Below are 19,576 nucleotides of genomic sequence, written 5' to 3'. Positions count from 1 at the left end.
TTTTTACAATTAAAAGTGGTCAGCCAGAGGTTAATAATAATGGATTGCATTTATATATATTTATTTATATTTATTTACAATTCCACTATTCATTCACTCTCACATTCACACACTGGTGAAGGCAAGCTACAGTTGTAGCCACAGCTGCCCTGGGGCAGACTGACAGAGGCGAGGCTGCCATATCGCGCCATCGGCCCCTCTGGCCATCATCAGTAGGCGGTAGGTGAAGTGTCTTGCCCAAGGACACAACGACCGAGACTCTCCGAGCCGGGGCTTGAACCGGCAACCTTACAATTACAAGACGAACACCCAACTTTTGAGCCACGATCGCCCATTGAGCGTGTTGCGCGCTTAACCTATTGACGACCAGGTTCTCGTGACCACTTGAAATCACTTGCTGAATGGGAAAAAAATTAAGTGCAATCAGTGGATATCCATTGACTTGACAACCCAAGCTAGTATATGATATTGTTAGGAGTAACACTTGAAGCTCTTTTCTGGACTGAGCAGTTTCAGTCATATTTAGGGCTGCTTATAAAACAAAATCACTGGGTGTATAACAGAAGTTAGTGAGGGTCTCTGCTTATGCAGCTATGTTTGGAAAAACCCAGAAGCTATTCTAATAGTCAACAAACATATACTGAGGGTCAAAACTAGCCATTAGGGTACAGGGGAGGTTGTCTTTACAAGGGAAAGATTTAAAGGTGACATTATACCTGACCAGACTGTGATTAAACATAAACAGTTTGAGTATTCTGACCTTCTTCTTCTTCTTTTTGCCTGTTCTTAGGTATGACATCTGCACCTACAAGAACAAACCTTGTGGTACCTTAGGTGAGTGAAAAAGGCTGATATAAATTTCATATATGTTAAATTAGGTTTCCTTTGTAATCTTATGTGATGCTGACTACATTAAATGTCTAGTTTTGGAGTTTATCCTTTCCTGCTCTTTGGAGAGGTTTTTATTTTCCATTCAACGTGTCCTCAAGAAAACCTTATTTAGCAGCCTTCGCAATCTTGTGTAGAAGAACACAAATTTGACAAATCTGGTGAGACGTAATAAGAAGGATATTTTCCATTGTGTTATTATAGCTCCTCAGTGGCTTCTCCTCTGTTTGTTGAGGCCAGGAGCCCTGAACCTGGACAGCTGTGGTCACCTCTAGTTTATAAATCTCCTCTGTCTCTGTCCTCTGCCTCCAACCTCAGTTTGTCTAAAGTGTTTACACTTCCACTGGGGGTTGAAAGGGAGAAAGGAAGTGCAGGAAAGTTAAGGAGGGCAAAGACTTAAAAGGGGGGAGGAGAAATGTGGGATGAAGAAGAGACGAGATTAGTGGCAGATGGGGGAGATGGAGAAGAAGAAGAGGAGGGGTTGAAAGGAAAATGAAAAAGGACAATTATAGGGGGTGTTAGAGTATGCAGGAGGGAGATGGAGTGGGTGATATGCACGCTCTGGTGTTACTGGGGGTGGAAAAAGGACAGCAAGTGGTGGCAGATCACTCCCCCCCCCCCCCCCCCAAAAAAAAAAAAAAAATTCTGTCTCAAGTTGTTCAGTTCCACCTCAAACCTTCCTACCCACCCAGCTCTTTCTTTCCCCATCTTATCTTTTTTGGAGCCTGCAGGCACCACAGTATATCTTGGAGGTAATATCGTGACTTCAGGGGTGGTTTGACAGATTGACCGCATTCGTCACATTCCCTGGTCTTTTTAATTGCCCTGGCATCTGCTTGGCTTCCTCGTTGTCTCACCCCCACCTCCCTCTCTGCTCCTCCTCCTTTTCCTCCCAGGGATCATGCTCTCGGGTCAGACTGCTGGCATTTAGGGTCGCAGAGTAATCATGGGCGTGGAGATAATGCACAGTCCACCCTGGAGTTAAGAAAACAGCTTACACTCCATGTTTGCCCCCCACCCGAACGAACACACACACACACACACACACACACACACACACACACACACACACACACACACACACACACACACACACACACACCCTTCTTCTTTTCCCTCCCTCTCCTCCTTTTCTCTTCACCTTCAGGCTCCCTCTTTTCCTGCAGTAATGGTTTCAGTGGCCTCCTGATTTGCGAGTCTATTCTTGTTTAGCCTCTTAGTAAAGAGGACACAAAGGCCATGCCACTTTTAGCAGGCAAGCGAGGAGTCCATGCATGCGCTACAGGAAGATGTGAAGCTGCATTGGTTGCCAAATGACATGTTATGTAGCTAATGAACAGTGTAAAAAGAGGTGTGCAAAGTTTATCATTAGAACATTTTGCAAAAGTTTCTACTGCAAGTTGGAAAACCGCTCTGGTGCATGCGAGCTGAATAAAAATAAACATATTTTCTTGCTCACGTTCGTTGCATGAAGCCATTCAGACATTTAGTTTTGGTTTGATTTGTCTAAATTCAGAGGTAACTGCTTATTCGCAAGAGAAAGAAAATTGAAAGCTGTTGACAGTAACTGCTCCTATCTACATGATTTATGCACATGTTAAGCACTTGAAAAATTCTTGAATGAAAGTCCAAACAAATCCCCACAACTGTATTGCAAGATGTTTTTGTATCAACTGCTAAAAAAATATACAGGGAATGTACAGTACAGTAAACAGTAATGTACCGTCTTTTGTAAATACAGTTTGGTACTTTAAATGCTAATACCTTTCAGGAAAAAATATTCATTCATATCAATATATAAATATTAATACCCTATTTTCTAATTTTTAGTTAAGTCAGACTTGAGTCTCACTGTGATGCTTTAGTACAGCGGTCCCCAACCCCCGGGCCTCGGACCGGTACCGGTCCGTGAGTGTTGGGGCTCAGGTGTGAAATGTATAGTTTTCAGGGTTTTTATCGGTTTTCAGCGTTATTTTGTTATCGTTTTTATCGTTTACTCGGCTTTCCTTGGTCTTTTCACGTGTTTTATGAATAAATCTTCTTTTTTTCGGTACCGGTACTAGTTTTATTTTGTTGTATTTATCCGCGGCCGGTCCGTGAAAATATTGTCGGGCATAAACCGGTCTGTGGCGCAAAAAAGGTTGGGGACCGCTGCTTTAGTACGTCCACAACTTAACTCTTAAATGCACATAGTCAAAATAAAGAAATTAAAAAGAAAGAGTAGCAACGTGAGTTGAAATTGTAGCAACCCAAGGTGGTGGTAGCTTGGGTTATTTACACAGTGGCAAGTTCAAAGACTCATGGGAATGTACATGCTTAGGCTCAAATCATTAATTATGTAGTGCTGTGATGTTTATTTTAGCTATTTTGCATTTAGACTTTAATTATTGTGGGTGTGTGATGTGGTTTCCAGCTTGTGTGTGGCTAAGTGTAATGTTAAGGTTTAACTAGCAGTGGACCACCATGATGACCAAGATTGCTGACTAAATCAAAGATGGACTTAGCCACCGTGATGTCACCCATTGATTTGGGGTTTTTTGAAGCCTCACTGTGAGTGTTTTGGCCATCACATTGTTATTGAGAGGAAAGGGTGGCCTGCTAAATTATCAGCTAATGCTTACAAGCTACATTTATAAACTGTAAGGCACAGACAAACACAGTATCGGTTAATTAGTGTTGCATAACAGACTAATAAAGTAGAATGTCACTCCTCAAAGCTAAGGCACAACTTCCTTGGACATATAACTTGATCCAAAATGCACCAACAGCACGAACATGGCAGAAAGATCCAGTGAAGGGACAATATTTAGCAGAGGTAAGACTCAGAAGACACCAGTGGGTACAGCTCCACCTGCCATCTATGTGGATGACTGGATGGCACACCCCTTCACCACCCTTCATAGCAACCCCAAGTTGCTATTAAGATATGAACTATCAATAAGGCCAAAACTGCTATGTATTCCGCTATAAAAAAATGTGCTTTGTGTTGTAAAGTTGGGTATTTTCATTTTTGGGACTCTGTGGAGCCTGACTTGCTTTTGGAGCCAGGCCCAAGTTGCCAATACACAACTGCAGTTTTTGGCACTAACACACCAGCCTCACTTTTCAGCCTTTGACGTTCTTCCTTGGTAGTGATGAGTCATGTCCATTCAGCGTGTATCTTCAGGGTGTTAAATACAGGAGCTTTTGGATAACCGTGTGGTGAATAAAGAGAATGGAAATTTAAAGAAACTGATTTCAGGGTACATTGGTGAGGGTACAGAGACATTTTCCATTTTTATGGTGATTACAGAAGGTACATTAAACATTATAATGGCAACCAAACAAGTGACTTTGTTTGTAAAATCTATATTATGCAGCACAGTAGTGTCATATCTTTTACTATATGAAAGTGTTGTTTTACATTTCAGTAGGTACGCTGTAAAATAATGTAAAATATCAACAACTTGCACACTGTGGAGCGTCAGTATAGTGTATTTATTACTCTATGCAAACTGTAATGCTGCTCTCCATCAGAATGGGGTGATGTGTATTTGCTTTTCTGTATTTTATTGTCATTTATCATCCTAAAGCGGAATCCAACTAGCTTTACTGTCATTTAAAAAGTGTCCTTTTTAAATGACAGTAATGATAAGTGGAAAAGATGTGATGGTAAAAAAAAAAAGTAATTTCTCTAAATTGCAATGGAAATACCTGAGCTGTTTCAAACTAATGAGGAAGCTTAAAGCATATCATATTTCTATAACTGGTGCACTTTTAATTTTTCATCTTGTTGCACCCTCTCCTGCCATTGTTGAACAGCATTTAATTGCATTTTTTTTTTTTACAAATTTACTTAAAATGTCAAGTAAAACTTAACAGAAATGACTGAGATTATCCAGAGTGACAGGATTCCCCTTAATTTATTCTCAAATATATGAAAACCTGGGAAAAACTCTTCAACCCAACATGAAATAAATAGAAAGTACTTCTCTCTCTCTCTCTCTCTCTCTCTCTCTCTCTCTCTCTCTCTCTCTCTCTCTCTCTCTCTCTCTCTCTCTCTCTCTCTCACGCACACAGGCGCGCACACACAGGCGCACACACACCTGCTTTGCAGTGTCATATGATCCACTCTCCAGTCACCTGTAGATGTAATCTGTGAAGGATCGCCAGCAGTCTCCCTATCTGACCTGTCAGGCTTTAGGGGAAAAAGAACCTGCGACACCTGGATTGTGGAGCGTTTTTAACTTGAAACGCCCTCTCCTCTCCCTTTTCCCTCTTTTCTCTCTGCCTCTTTCTCCAAGTCTTGCTTTTGGAATGAGAAAAAACAACTCTATTTTCTGTCAGTTTTTTGTCAGAATACTAGTTACATGAAATCCAGTGTATAAACCTTTTCCAGCAATATCCCCGTTTAAGTAAAAAACAAAAAACAACATACATTTAGGAGCAAATGCTAAGCTTGACTTGTCCTGGTGAATCTATAGCCATGACTAGCTGACTCTCAGCACTGCTGCAAACAGTAGCTTATGTATGGAATCCCAGTTTTATGACAGCGAGTCCTAAGAATGCTTTGCCTCAACCTTGTGTTTGTATGTTTGTCTGGCATGTGTGTTTATGTGTGTATGTCTAGGTCTGGCCTCAGTGGCTGGAATGTGTGAGCCAGAGAGGAGCTGCAGCATCAATGAAGACATCGGCCTCGGTTCTGCTTTCACCATTGCGCACGAGATTGGCCACAAGTGAGTTTTAAGAGTTTTTAGGATCCTAATATAAAATATAAAACTTGACATTACTCCCTGATGCGTATTGCAGAGGTGGTGGGACCAAGTCAGAGGGCCTTAAATGGCTTGGTTTTGAAGGCACACATTTAAATTACTTAACAGAACTTGTCTGATTAATTTAAAGTGGTGCAGCTCTGTCTACTTTGACTTGAGAATTATTATCCCTTAGTTAATCCTTATCATGGCTTGTAAAAGTTTTCCTTTTTTGTCTTTATACTTTTTCATGATTATAGCATAATTTGCCGTGGCACCTTACGCACATCCACAATGAACTTACACCCCGACAATATTTATTCATGGATCCTTTTGATGACGTCATGACTGAAAAGACCTTTTTTAATTCAGAACTTAAACTTCTCTGGTGGCATAAAATCCCTCAATATGAGTATTGGCACTGCTGATATCAGCAGATTTCTAAGCAGGACTTGAAGTTCTTCCTTTTACATTTTTGGGAATGAAACTTTCCACAAATGTAGCACCTTTTATAGCAGTTTTAGGTGTTGGCAAATGCCCTCTTTTTACTTAAGGTCGTCTTCAAACCTTTTATCACTTTCACGACCTGTTCTTAAACAAACATTACTTACTGCCTGGTTTTGCCGGACTTGCATATAGTCTTTTTTCCCCCCCCCTTGCAGACTGTAACTGCACATATTTCCTCATGCAAATGTCAGTGTCCGCATACCTCGGCCTCTTTCTTCCTGAATATAAAGCAAAATAATGATGATGTATTAGTCTGTGTATTCCTCTCTCGAGAGTTAGGCAAGATGGCGATTTCCTTTATTATGTCTCATGTCTGCTTCTGTTGTGGGGCAGTTGTAAAAATAGTCTCTGCTTCTAGAGGATGTATAAAAAAAACACACTACAGCGGGGTTTCGACTGGCCTGATTTATTTCCCGAGTAGGGTAAAATGTCATAAACGCCAGCCTTAGAAAAACAGGTTCAGTCTGTGCAATGTGGTTGGATTTGTTATATACATTAGACCTGATTCGCGCCACTAGACTGTGAGGGAAAGTTAAGCTTTGATATCCTGCTGTAATGAGAAACTTTTCTCTCAAATGACAGATGAAGTTTTTCTGAAAATGAATTGTTGCAACCATTGATAACCAACATGAATTCAGTGTGAAAGAAACTATTTCGTAGCTTTCAGAACAGTGTTCAAAGTTTGGAGCTGCTCATTGTAATGATCTAAAGGGTCTTGACTCCTCGCTCCAGTCTGTGCTGACTTTCCTTCCCTGGCTTGCTCAGACCTGCAGGCAGTGATTGACAGACAGGCATCCGAGTGGTGATTAGAACTTCTTCTTTCCTGCAGAGCCCCAGACAGGGTTTGACCCTTGACCCCTCCACACAGCTGTTTTAGAGCCAATGAGCTCAATCTTTACAGCCACAGAGGTTGACATCCACAATCCAGCAACCTTAACTGTCCAGCGAGATCCCATCTAAACTGTGCAATTAACTACCACTTTCAGACCAGATGGTCATTTCTCCCAGCTGCATTAATTCCTCTTCTTATTTATTTTTTTCTGTTTTAGTTTTGGGATGAACCATGATGGGATTGGGAATTCTTGCGGTACCAAAGGTCACGAGACAGCCAAACTGATGGCTGCTCATATAACAGCCAACACCAACCCTTTCTCCTGGTCTGCCTGCAGCAAAGACTACATCACCAGCTTTCTCGAGTAAGTGGGTGATATGGGTGGTGGTTGTTCCCTGTGGGCGTGTGTGTGTGTGTGTGTGTGTGTGTGTGTGTGTGTGTGTGTGTGTGTGTGTGTGTGTGTGTGTGTGTGTGTGTGTGTGTGTGCAATAGAGAAAAAGGTGCATTCCTGTTTTCCTTTTTTACTCACAGCTGTCTCTCTTTACAACCCGCTGCCACTGGCTGGTCCATGTGGCTGGACCCGCTAGGCTGCTTTGTACACGAGGCCTTCCCCTACTTATTCACATCCACTTCATCACTGAGACTTTTGCCAGACCTCCTTGTGGCTGCGTATGATAACTGAGTGCTTTCCACCCCTGCATCCTTGCACCACAAGGCGGGTGATGTTAGAGCTCATGTGGGTTCTCGGTGGTGATGTGTAGGCCAGCTGCCTTAAACCACTGCTCTGCTGTTTTATATATTGGCCAAAGGAGGCAAAAAAAGGAGAAAGAATTGGAGCACATAAATAAACGAGGCAGTGATATTTGAGTCTTGCCAGCCTGGCATAGTAGAGGACACACCAATGTTTCTTTTCCAGAGGCTAGACAAAACATCTGGAGTAACAGAACAAACAGATAATCGTTACAATGACAGACTTCTACACCTATTTCTGCACAGCATGATTTAGAGGAGGCGTGTCAATTTGAAGCCTTCCTTGAAATTTTACTGCTCTTCACGCTTGCGAATCCCTGATTTTTTTTTTTTTTTTTCTGGCACTTTTGTCTTTTTATTAGATGGCAGAGACTCTGAATGTCTAACATCAGTGCAATATAACTACAGTCATGATCTTTTTTGCTCCACAAATTCTTTTTCCATATTTAAGCCTATAGCAGCACAGAGCAACTCAGCCGGCAGCAGACTTCTGTCAGAAATCCAGCTGTGTTATACTAGTAACGGCTATTGTAGCATGGAGCTGCTAATGCCTTTTTAATGATCATAGAATGAGGTCAAGGACCCCCTTAACTTTGTAGCATTTGTGGGATTGATAAGATTCTCATGTAGCTTTATTGCTGCACAAAAAAATTGCGAAACTCAAAGTGCTTGTTTGCAAAAATGGAATAGTGCTGACCGTGCAGAGCTAGTAGCACAAGACCACCACGGAAACAGGAAAGAAACTGACAACAATGGAGGAAAGTATAAAATGGGCCAAAGGTTATGAATGATTTCTAATCTAATCTGATGTGTTGCTTTGCTGTTTATGTTGTTTTATCTTATACTCCCATAAACAATTAGTCGACAGGGTTTATTCTGATGGATATTTAGATTCATACAGCAGCATTTTATTCATTTATAATCCTTCTCCTCAGGTACAAGATGTAGAAAATCAGGATCCATCATAAACACCTTATTGTATTGTGTTATCTCAATAGACCACTTTCCTCTCAGAGTGCTGGCTTAATTGTAGTTATAAGCATTTCCAAAAGTAGAATGGGTGGTGACTATCAGGCCACTGTCTTGTGGAACCAGCTACCAGTTTGCATTCAGCAGACGTACACCACCTCTACATTTAAGATTATTTATTTATTTTTTAAAAGCTACTACCTTTAGAACAGGTGACCCTAAATCATCCCTTAGTTATACCTCTGTTGGCTAAAACTGCAGTGGAACTCACAACACCCTGAGCATTTCTTCTTCAATGACTTCTTTTCACTTCCAATGCCACTAACCTTTGTTTGCTGTCCCCCGTAGTCTGTTTTGTCCTGTCTGTTTGTGGTGTCTCGTTTCTCCTCTTTCCTCTTTTGTCTTTTCCCCTCTGTGCCCCTCCCTGAACCTAAGTAAGTCTATACCTTATAAACTACCTTGTCCATAGCTGGTAACATTATCTCTGCAATGTCACCTGCCTTAGACAGCGAGCAAGAGGTCAGGGTATTTTTACCTTTTAGTTCTAACACTAAGAAACGTTGTATCTGGTGCTTCTGCTGTCTGGTTTATTGTTTGGTTTATGTGCAAATTCATTTTTATGCTGATTTTTTTTTTAAATGCTTCATCTGACTTGAGATAACAACACAGAAAAACATTAAAACATTAGTATGTTTGTTTGTTTTTAGTTTACCCTAGATAATAGAGATCATTTTTGAAAAATGGGCCTGTTATGCTAATTTTCAACTCCCTATTTTTATTCTTTAGATACTATTCAGGATTAAGTAATCCTTATTTATCTCATATTAGCCCGGGGTGTTGCCCTTTAGTTTATGTACTCTCTGAAAAAAGCTTTTGTAGTTACATTCCCTTTAAGCTATACTTCTTTTGATTGGTTGCCGTTTGTAAACAGGTTTGTATATTTCAACTCAATTCAATTCAGTTTTATTTACACAACACCAAATCACAACAACAGTCATCTCAAGGCGCTTTACATTGTAAGGTAGACCCTACAATAATACATACAGAGTAAAACCAACAATCATATGACCCCCTATGAGCAAGCACTTTGGCGACAGTGGGAAGGGAAAAACTCCCTTTTAACAGGAAGAAACCTCCGGCAGAACCAGGCTCAGGGAGGGGCGGCCATCTGCTGCGACCGGTTGTGGAGAGGGGAGGAAGACAGGATAAAAGACATGCTGTGGAAGAGAGACAGATAAGAGCCAGACAAGTATGATTCAATGCAGAGAGGTCTATTAACACATAGTGAGTGAGAAAGGTGACTGAAGAAGAAATTCTCAATGCATCATGGGAATCTCCCAGCAGCCTATGTCTATTGCAGCATAACTAAGGGAGGATTCAAGGTCACCTGATCCAGCCCTAACTGTATGCTTTAGCAAAAAGGAACGTTTTAAGCCTAATTCCACAGAAGAGGGGCCTGAAAACTGAAGGCTCTGATTCCCATTCTACTACTTAAATACTCTAGGAACAACAAGTAAGCCTGCAGTGTGAGAGCGAAGTGCTCTAATGGGGTGATATGGTACTACAAGATCATTAAGATAAGATGGGGCCTGATTATTCAAGGCCTTGTATGTGAGGAGCAGGATTTTGAATTCAATTCTGGATTTAATAGGGAGCCACTGAAGGGAAGCAAATATAGGAGAAATATAGCCTAGAAGAAGCCTAGAAGTAATAAATGCATGAATTAGTTTTTCAGCGTCACTCTGTGACAGGATATTTCTTATTTTGAGATATTGCACAAATGTAAGAAAGCAGTCCTACATATTTGTTTAATATGTACATTGAAGGACATGTCCTGATCAAAAATGACTCCAAGGTTCCTCACAGTGTTACTGGATGGCAAGGTATTGCCGTCCAAAGTAAGAATCTGGTTAGATACCATATTTCCAATATTTTCAAAGCAGAGTACAATAACCTCAGAGTTTAGAAACAGAAAATTATGTCTTTTATGTTTATGTCTTTATTGCTGTATGTTTGAGATAATCATATTGGATATATCCTGTCTTTATGATGCTGCTTAATTGCACAAACATGCTGACCTTGTTGATTGAAATTTCAGCAATGTTTCCGATGCAAATCTGTTATTGTTGCAGTATTCAGTACTGTGCAAGAGTCTTGAGTCACTTGTCATTTCTTTGTCTTTTGCTTCCATTTGTGAGTTGTCTTGAGCAATCATTCTCCAGCTGGCTGCTTTTTCACTTATTTTCAGTCTAGTCCATGTAACTGACTGACACGTAAAAGACTTGACACAGGACCTAAGAGATGCATCTGACCCCTCTAGTGTTTGCTGAAATGGTTTCAATGGAAGGGTGGCTGTCCAGAAGATGTTCATAAGAAAACACACTCTCTCAGGCAAACTCCTAAGAGAGACTTATAAACTTTTAGATTTTTCCTAAATACTATATTTAATTTTTGTTTGCAATTGTTTTCAATAAATTGCTTCACCTTTTCCCCATTTTACTAGCAAAATATGAAGAAAGGAGATGTGACTCAAGACTTTTGCATAGTACTGTACATTTGACAGAAAATAAGAAAAAGCCTCCAATTTAAGGTCCATGTGAAGATTAAAAGTCCATTTTAAGTCTGTTCCTGTAATGAAACCAAAAGGGCCGTAAATGTTTCAGTACTAACAGCTTTTCTTTGCAGTCATAGACACCACACTTTTTTTTTCTCTGCAGTTCAGCTTCATTTCTCAGTATTAAGACCATGAGAGCAAATTCATAACTGCAACCTTGTGGTGAAGTATTGGTTACAAGTCTGCGGTGTGTCTGTGTGTTCCTCTGTTTGTGTATTCATGTTTAGTTAGCGAGGCCCTCCAAGAAAGCGGATAATAGCTGCTGTGGTTGTCAGATGATGTTTCCGGCTGAAAGCTGTTAGAGGAGGGTAGTGAACAGCACTTGTGACAGAGATGACAGTATTAAATGCCAGCTTCCAAATGGGACACAAAGAGCTGCTTCTACTCTGCGCTGCCGGGTTCCTGACGATTTCTGGCTCGTGTATCTGAGAATCACTATTTAAAAAAAAAAAAAAAAAAAAGAAGTACCCCAAAGAGACAAAGCTTTTATTACTTCACCTTTGAGCAGAATAGACTATTGCCTAACTTATATTATATGCATATTTGTATCAATCTGCGTTTTAGGTTTTAGTTTTATTGCCTTTTGCTTTTACAAAAGTGTTTTGTCTGTAAACTCAAATTATCCTCCCTTTCTCCCCCTCAATCAGAATTTTGGATATTGCACATGCATCTCCCTGCCAAGTAAACAACTTTGGCTGTGGTATTGGCCTAGATTCACCATCTTGCTCGAGCAATATGTGGTGCTTTGTTTGGGTTTTTTACGAATGGTTTATGAATGCGCTCACAGTTCAGTCATAGTTTATTCTCCAGAGTTTGCGTGCCAGTTTGTTCTAAATGTTAAAAGGAAAGCAGTTTGGCTTCATTAAACTCTCCGAGACCACATACTGCAATGAATTTCATATTAAACTTGTACCTTTTGTTAATAATTGTTAGGTTATACTGATTTAAACATACTGCTGCCTCACAACTTATTGGATCCACTCAGCAGGCTTAATATCTTCGTGAATGACTAGTCCCAGAGTACAGGGATAGTTGAAGTTCCTGCTTGTTAGAAGACGTTTCCGCTCAGCATAATGAATTTGGCTAAATCCACTGGACAGGAAGCCTTTGCAACGATGTCAAATAATAGTCTCTATGTTTAAACTTTGACTATTTTGTCTCTCTCCAAACTAATAAATACTGAGGCTTGCCCTTAGTACACAGGGTGTCTGGGGGCCTCATAGTCTGGCTTTTCTGCCTCTGCCTGTGATGAGAGGGTCCTCCGAGGGACAAGAGTAAAGAAAAAACATTATTCTTTTCAGTAACAGAGAATAGAGCATTAAAAATGCAAGAAAGGGAAGAGAAAGATAGAAAATATTAGAAAAAAGAAAAGAAGGATGACTTGCTCTTCTTGGTCTTCAGCGCTGAAAAAGGTGAAAAGTTCTATTTGGTATGTAAACAAAGATTATATATATATATATAATATATTTTGTTTATGCATTCTTGTTCAAGCACCAGGAGTCTGTTTGTGAGCTTAGACAGGTAGTTACAATGTGAAAGTCAATTAAATGAGTTTTTATGATGATTTTTACATAAAGTCAAAATGCTGTCTACAAAAATAACTGGAGAAATTTATTCTTGAAAACCAAATTACCATCTGAAATGATAAATTTTGTGTTGTGCTAATCATATCCGGGTATTTAATTTATCTTAATATTATTGTTGACTCTTCCCCTCTTCCCCTCATTTTCATTCTGGGCCCAAGTTGTAGTTTGATCAGTCATAATGTGTAGCACTTACATCGTTGTTGTCACCAAGCCCACTTTGCCTTTAAAGGGATGAGAAGCATTCCATTGCATGCTACAGCTGCCACATCTGGAAGGAACACATAGTTCTTATAGTAAACAGTCATGGTAATACTTTGCCTCGAGATAATCCTCTGACTCAGGGAAGACCAGTGGATGTAGTCTCTTATAAAAAAAAAAACAGTTATAACCTCATGGCAGCAAGTGTCTGTGCTGGTAAAAGTATTTTCATTGTTTTAACTCCTAGAATACGAAATTGGTGTGTGTGTGTGTGTGTGTGTGTGTGTGTCTGGTTTTGGTGGTGTACATGTTGTACATATTTTTATTTGACAAAACAGACTAAACAATCCTAGGTCTGGACATAAGATCCAAATCTAACTCCAGATTTCTTTCTTTATTTTCCTCAACTGTCATTTAATTGGCAGTCGGTGGGCTCAGTCTAAGGAGTCATACACACAATAGTGGAGCACGTAGCCATATAATCAGGGAGGGCTGGCCATTCTAGGCTGACAGCCTGCACCCTATTGCCTTGGGTAAAATGTCTGCTTGTGCTTCAACACTTCATTTGATGAAGAGGCATTGATGTCTAATATCAGCATTAATTACATGACTTTTCAGATCTTTGTCAAAGCGTCCTATAACAGTAGTTTGGTACTAAAATTAAAGGAGTCACAGAAAACTAGCAAAGGTCTCAGAGGGGATTGACTCTAATTGTTCTGGTCTTGGCATCTCTAACTCTGCTATTATGCAAGTGTAGAAAGGTTTCTTTGTGTAAGAAACAATCCTATTGTAGGTTTGTTTTTTTGACAGCTCAGGTCGGGGGACGTGTCTGGACAATGAACCTCTGAAACGAGACTTCCTGTACCCAACAGTGGCCCCGGGGCAGGTGTATGATGCAGATGAGCAGTGTCGCTTCCAGTATGGAACCTCTTCACGCCAGTGCAAGTATGGGGTAAGAAACCAGCATCTTTCAGACTACTCTCCTCCTGATTCTTCCTCTTTACACTGAGAAAATGGGATCTCTCTCCTATATTATGTCTAGGGCAGTTAAAATAAAATTTTCTAGTTCCCAAGCGCAAGTTTTGGAACGCAGAGTTCACAGTGAAATATATATATATTACAGTAGGTACAATACCCAAACATTGCTAGACTTTACTTTCAAAGTGGAATAAGGATATAAACAACCCCTTGAATATTTGCAGTAATTAGAAACAGGCACAGTAATTTATTAAATGTGCAAACGTACATAGAAATGTAATATAAGGTAAAAAACACAGTTTGTAGAATTCTAATGAGCTAGAAAGTCGATATTTGCTCTAACCACCTTTTTCTGTATTTAGAATTCTAACAATGTTGACAAGAAATAAACATAATTCCCTGAAATGTACACCCAGACCATGACAGAGCCTCCATCGGGTTTTAACACAGCAGCAGACTGCTGTATCTCTCTCCTAAGTTTTCTGTTATGTGTAGACACAGCAACTGTTCATCCCTTGAATCAGGAGGCTGTTTATGCTTGAATGATTCAAAAATGAGTGAAAAAGCAACCAATGTCTAAATGAAGAAAAAAAGGACACTGGAAGACAACTGAAGAATTATTGCTCAAGACCTTTTTAAAAAATATTACAAGCCAGTCGGCTCCCTGGAAGGAAAATAGAAGAAATAAAGAAGGGAAACAAAGAAAGAGGAAAAAAGAAACAGAAGAAATAAAGATGGGTGACTCAAGACGTTTTGCTTAGTATTGTACATAGAAATATTATGCATATATTGGTGTGATCTTCAGTGTCCATTAAGAATGAATATAATCATTGGATTCACACTATGATGCAAAGCATATGGGGTCTTAAAGCTTGCAGTCTCATTGTTGTCTCGTCAGCTCTGATCCTCTGATTTGATCTGGAATTGTGTAGATTTATAGACACATTTTCATGTCATTTGCCTTCTTTTCTCTTGTTCTCACAGCTGTTAGACAACACCAAGAAAAACACTCAAAGAAAAACCAGCAAAGAGCAACTGATAAATCATTTTTGCCTCTATTTAACAAATCCACCCTCAGCCTGCTGAATTAATTTATTCTGACCAACTTGCTTTTGCCCTCTTTCCTAGGATGTGCCTTAGCAAAAGCAACTGTTGTGTAACTAACAGTACATGACTGCTCTGTCATAGTAAACCTGAGCATCTTCAGATTTTAGACTCTCAAGGGATCACTTAAAGTTAAAGATTTTGTAGAACAAGAAAGTTAAAAAATTTGTAGAACAAGTAATTAAAGATAACTAAGAAAAAAGTCCTTCAGAATTTAATGTTGTGTAATTATCATTGTTAAAACCTTTTATGTGGCTACAGTGCGAACAGGAAGTGCTAGTATCCTACTGTAACATGTCTTTCCATGTTGGCGATTTGTCAAAATGGACCTGTGATGTCAATAACTTTCCATCAGGTCTGTAGAATTGTACTGCACATTTGTTATCTGACCTTATAGCCCCCATATTATATCCCCATCTGGAAAGGGCTGAGCTGTCTGAAAAGTAAATGCAGAAATGCCAATCTCTTTAGCACTTATTGGTTTTCTTGACATCTTGATTTCTTTTAACTGCAATATAAAAAAACATGCAATATATCCCTACACACTCTTATTTTTAATAACTATCTAATTTATCTGGACACTGAAACTACTAAGTAACCAAATTACACTTTCACAAGGAAATAAAAAAGTTGTTTGAGATGGTTGGTCATTTTCATTGGACCAAATGAGTCCACTGACATACTCCGGACTCCAGTGCATTAGGTGGTTGTAATGCAGAAGATTTTGCAGCAAAGATTGCGCTATGTAAAGCAAATGACAGACAACTGCAACAACAGTTAGCACGGGTGGGTTTTCAGTCCTGCTGCCTCTGATTGTGGTTTACAGCTTTCCAACCTGGGCACTGAAACTGGAAAATAGATAAATAGAATGGAACACAGAACTTCATTTAAACCCTGCTCCCTGTGGTAAAAACAGACTGATTTAGTCTAAGGTCCTGAGGAAACTCCTGCAGAGGGTTAAATGAGTGTGTGAAAATGTACAAATGTACTTCATCATCCCAGTTTACTAACCATATTGTGTCTTACCATGCCTTTGAGTGTGGTTAACACTTAAGTGTTAAGTTAAAAAAAAAAAAAGTAAGAGAAAAACTCATTTTTTCATTATTTCCTCATTTAGATTAAAAGGGGGTGAAGAGGAAGACAATACTTTTATTAATATCAAGGCGACACAGGCAGTGAAAGACAAGAACCAACCACACATTTAAATAAGCAGCTGAAAGATTCCTCTGATATCTAATGGACAGTAATGTAATATTGCTCTGCATCACATAGAAAATTGGGCACATGATGGAAGAGAGGACAGAGATTAGTTGAGATCAGAGTTATTTCTTTTCATTGAAAGAAATATCTGACAGAAGATTACAACAAGGCCCAAATCAACGCTCAGTTATTTTGGCTCCTAAGCTCATAATTGTGGTTTTAGATTGCCAAGAAAGACACCCATTTATGAAAGCGTGGAATTCCGGCGCTGATTTATCAGAGCTCGATTGGAGTTTTTCGTCTGACGATCAGATTTATTTCATACTTTGAAATCGATGCCCTCAGTGAGAGGATGGATGTAACCACAAAAAAAAGATCAAAGCTTTAATAAATGGAAGAATCTGGTTTCTTAAGCCAATTCTTACCCAGAATGTACCAAACGTTTCCACGACATACTATTTGGGATTTTACCCAAGCGATATGTTTGGCTTCCTTCTTGTGACCTGGTGCCTGCTTCAACAAACTTGCTTAGGTTTAAAAGGCATAACATTTTCTATGACCAGCAATATCAAAAACCAACAGTCCCAAACTATTTTAAATCATTTTAGCTACATGGCTGTAAGGATGGCACTGATAGTTGTCTGGGGAAACCACTATGGTCCAGTTTGAAATATCTTAAAAAAAAACCTCAGATATTCATTGATATTTGTACCAAGAGACAAATTTCAAGGTCTTTTGTTATCTCAAGATTTTTTTGCTACGCAAAGCTAAGCTATTGTATGTACATTGTTGTTGTTGTTGTTAGCATGTGACCATGCTCAAAATGTTGCTGTCTCCAGGTAGTCTAGCATGCCTGTAAAATGCTAGCTTTTACTATTTTCCTCAAGTTTTTGGTTTGCTTCTTTTGTCCCATGTTTGGAAAAAGCTTTGAAAATGCTATTACTTCGTATCTATCCTCAGGCAATTCTTGTGTCATGATTCACAGAGGCTCAACAATATCAAAAGAAACTGATATTTCCATTTTCAGGAATTGCCTCAGTTTTGGGATCTTTCCACCTTTGCATGTGCATATATGAGTCAGAGCTGGGAAGAGCGGCAGCAAAACACAAGAACAGCACAGGGCAGCTATCACTGACAAAAGTTGTGACACTGACTTAGTAAGAAGCAGCCAGAAAAATGCACTGCTTCCATACACCACATGCGGATCATGTATACAGTATATATGAACAAACAGCTTATTAGGTATTCCTAATTTTAAGAAAATTCTTTATGATGCTTAAACTTGTCTGGTTTTGCTCACACAGTTTTGGAGAGGTAAGATTAAAACTTGTGATTATTTTGGAGGTTGATGTTTGTTTTGAATTGTTTGAATGGTATATCATTATATTACTGTATACAACCACTTTAATTCTATCCTATTTACAAATCTGGAAACATGGACAAGATGAAGTCACTTCAGACAATCTAAGAAGGGAGTTGTATATACAAAATCACTGTACTTCAACAGTTCACAATATATATATATATGTCTATATGCCTCCCAGGGTTAAGGACCACAATGCCTTCAGGGGGTTAGGCTTAATTTATAGATTATAAAAATCCTTGAACCAAGGGTTGTCATAAAATTTATGAAACATATGAAAAACAAACAATCTTTTGATATTAGTGGGGCTCTTACTGAGTGTCTCTGACCGCTTTTTATCACCAGCTTGTTCTCGTCTGACATAAATCTATCAGCCCCGCATCCATGTTTGTTGAGGCCCGGTCAGTGACCTTTTACCATGGCTGAGATAGTGACTGGAGCAGTAGGGGTGGCATATTAAAACCAGCTGGCATAGGGGAGTCGGTGCAACCAGAGACTGGCAGTTAGCTGCATTATTGAATCTGGATAGGCTCAAGGAGCTGAAGAGCTGTGGGATATTTACTGACCTTTGGGCTCAGAATCTACGTGTTGGCTCGTTATTCTTTTTCATGAGCTTGCTCTTCTGCTCTACTCAGTTGTGTTATAAAAACCTTTGAAGTTAAGACTTTAGGCAACCCAGTTTACTTAAACAGGAAATCCAGTCTTGGTTGTGCAGCACATCATGTGCTCACTTTATCCAGTTATTTATTTGGGGGCAACTTAACAGTGTATTTCTTCTCTTTCAATAATCTAAATGGTTTCTCCGTTCTGTACTGAAGAGTGATGATGTTTACGCAGACAAATCAGTAATACTAAGGATATTTGTTAGGCTACAAGCCATCTTTATCTAAGACTTGGGAGGCCTATTGCTCACTCTTTATTTCCCCTAAGAAGCCAAAGTTGGATTTCTTGAACTGATGTCACGGTCCCATGTGGTCCTGAGATGAACATGAGCAAACGTTAGTCATGGTGTTGATCTAGCTGACTCTTCATTTCTCATAAGAGAGCATTAAAAACACGCAGTGACCCTTAGCATGTTGCTCAAAATACACTATGATCCAAAGCATATGGGCTCTTGAAGATAGCAGTCTTGATGTGGTCTCATCATCTCTGATCCTCTGATTTGATCTGGAATTGTATGGATTTATAGACACATTTCCATGCCATTCTTTTTTTGTTGTTCTCACAGCTGTCAGACTGCACAAAAAATACTAAAAGGAAAACCAGTAAAAGGCCACTGATAAATCATTTTTAGCCTTATTTAACAAATCCACCCCCAGCTTGCTGAATTGATTTATTCTGACCAACTTGCTTTTGCCTTCTTTCCTAGGAAGTGTGTAGAGAGCTCTGGTGCCTTAGCAAAAGCAACCGTTGTGTAACTAACAGTATTCCTGCTGCAGAGGGGACCCTGTGCCAGACAGGCAACATTGAAAAAGGGGTAAGTCATCTAGTGTTTCTCAGACATTTAAAGGTTAAAGTTTTTTTCCAGATACACAATTTTTAATATTAGAAGAAGATGACTCAAATAAATACCAACATTCTATTTTTAAATGATGATCTCATTTATTAACAGGAAAGAAAAAGAGATTAAAAAAAAAAAACAACCTCCAACCCTGTGTGAAAAAGTAATTGCCCAAACTTGTTCAATCATTAATTAACTGCGATTCACCACATTTTGTGGAAATCTGAGCTCAATTTCACTAGACACACCTAGTTGTGATTACTGCCAGACCCAATGAATCAAGAAATCACCTAAATTGAACCTGTCTGAATAAAGAGAGAAAATCATTAACATCTATCACTCTGGGATGGATTGCA

At 39.4% G+C, this 19,576-nt stretch overlaps 1 protein-coding gene across 3 annotated transcripts in view; it reads left to right on the top strand.

Moving 5' to 3' along the window:
• Positions 1 to 19,576, top strand: part of adamts6 (ADAM metallopeptidase with thrombospondin type 1 motif, 6) — a 77,165-nt gene that overhangs the window by 11,580 nt on the left and 46,009 nt on the right. For all 3 annotated transcript variants that reach the window (XM_040007316.1, XM_040007315.1, XM_040007317.1), the window contains 5 exons: positions 791 to 834; positions 5,498 to 5,603; positions 7,175 to 7,321; positions 13,885 to 14,026; positions 19,089 to 19,196. In XM_040007316.1, the coding sequence (XP_039863250.1) occupies positions 791 to 834; positions 5,498 to 5,603; positions 7,175 to 7,321; positions 13,885 to 14,026; positions 19,089 to 19,196 (547 nt within the window). The remainder of the gene's footprint in view (positions 1 to 790; positions 835 to 5,497; positions 5,604 to 7,174; positions 7,322 to 13,884; positions 14,027 to 19,088; positions 19,197 to 19,576) is intronic.

This window comes from Simochromis diagramma, unplaced genomic scaffold (genome assembly GCF_900408965.1).
Source record: "Simochromis diagramma unplaced genomic scaffold, fSimDia1.1 OVJJ01000682.1, whole genome shotgun sequence".
NCBI lineage: Eukaryota > Metazoa > Chordata > Actinopteri > Cichliformes > Cichlidae > Simochromis > Simochromis diagramma.
Note: the sequence above shows the minus strand (reverse complement) of the source record. Positions and strands in the feature narration are given on the sequence as shown.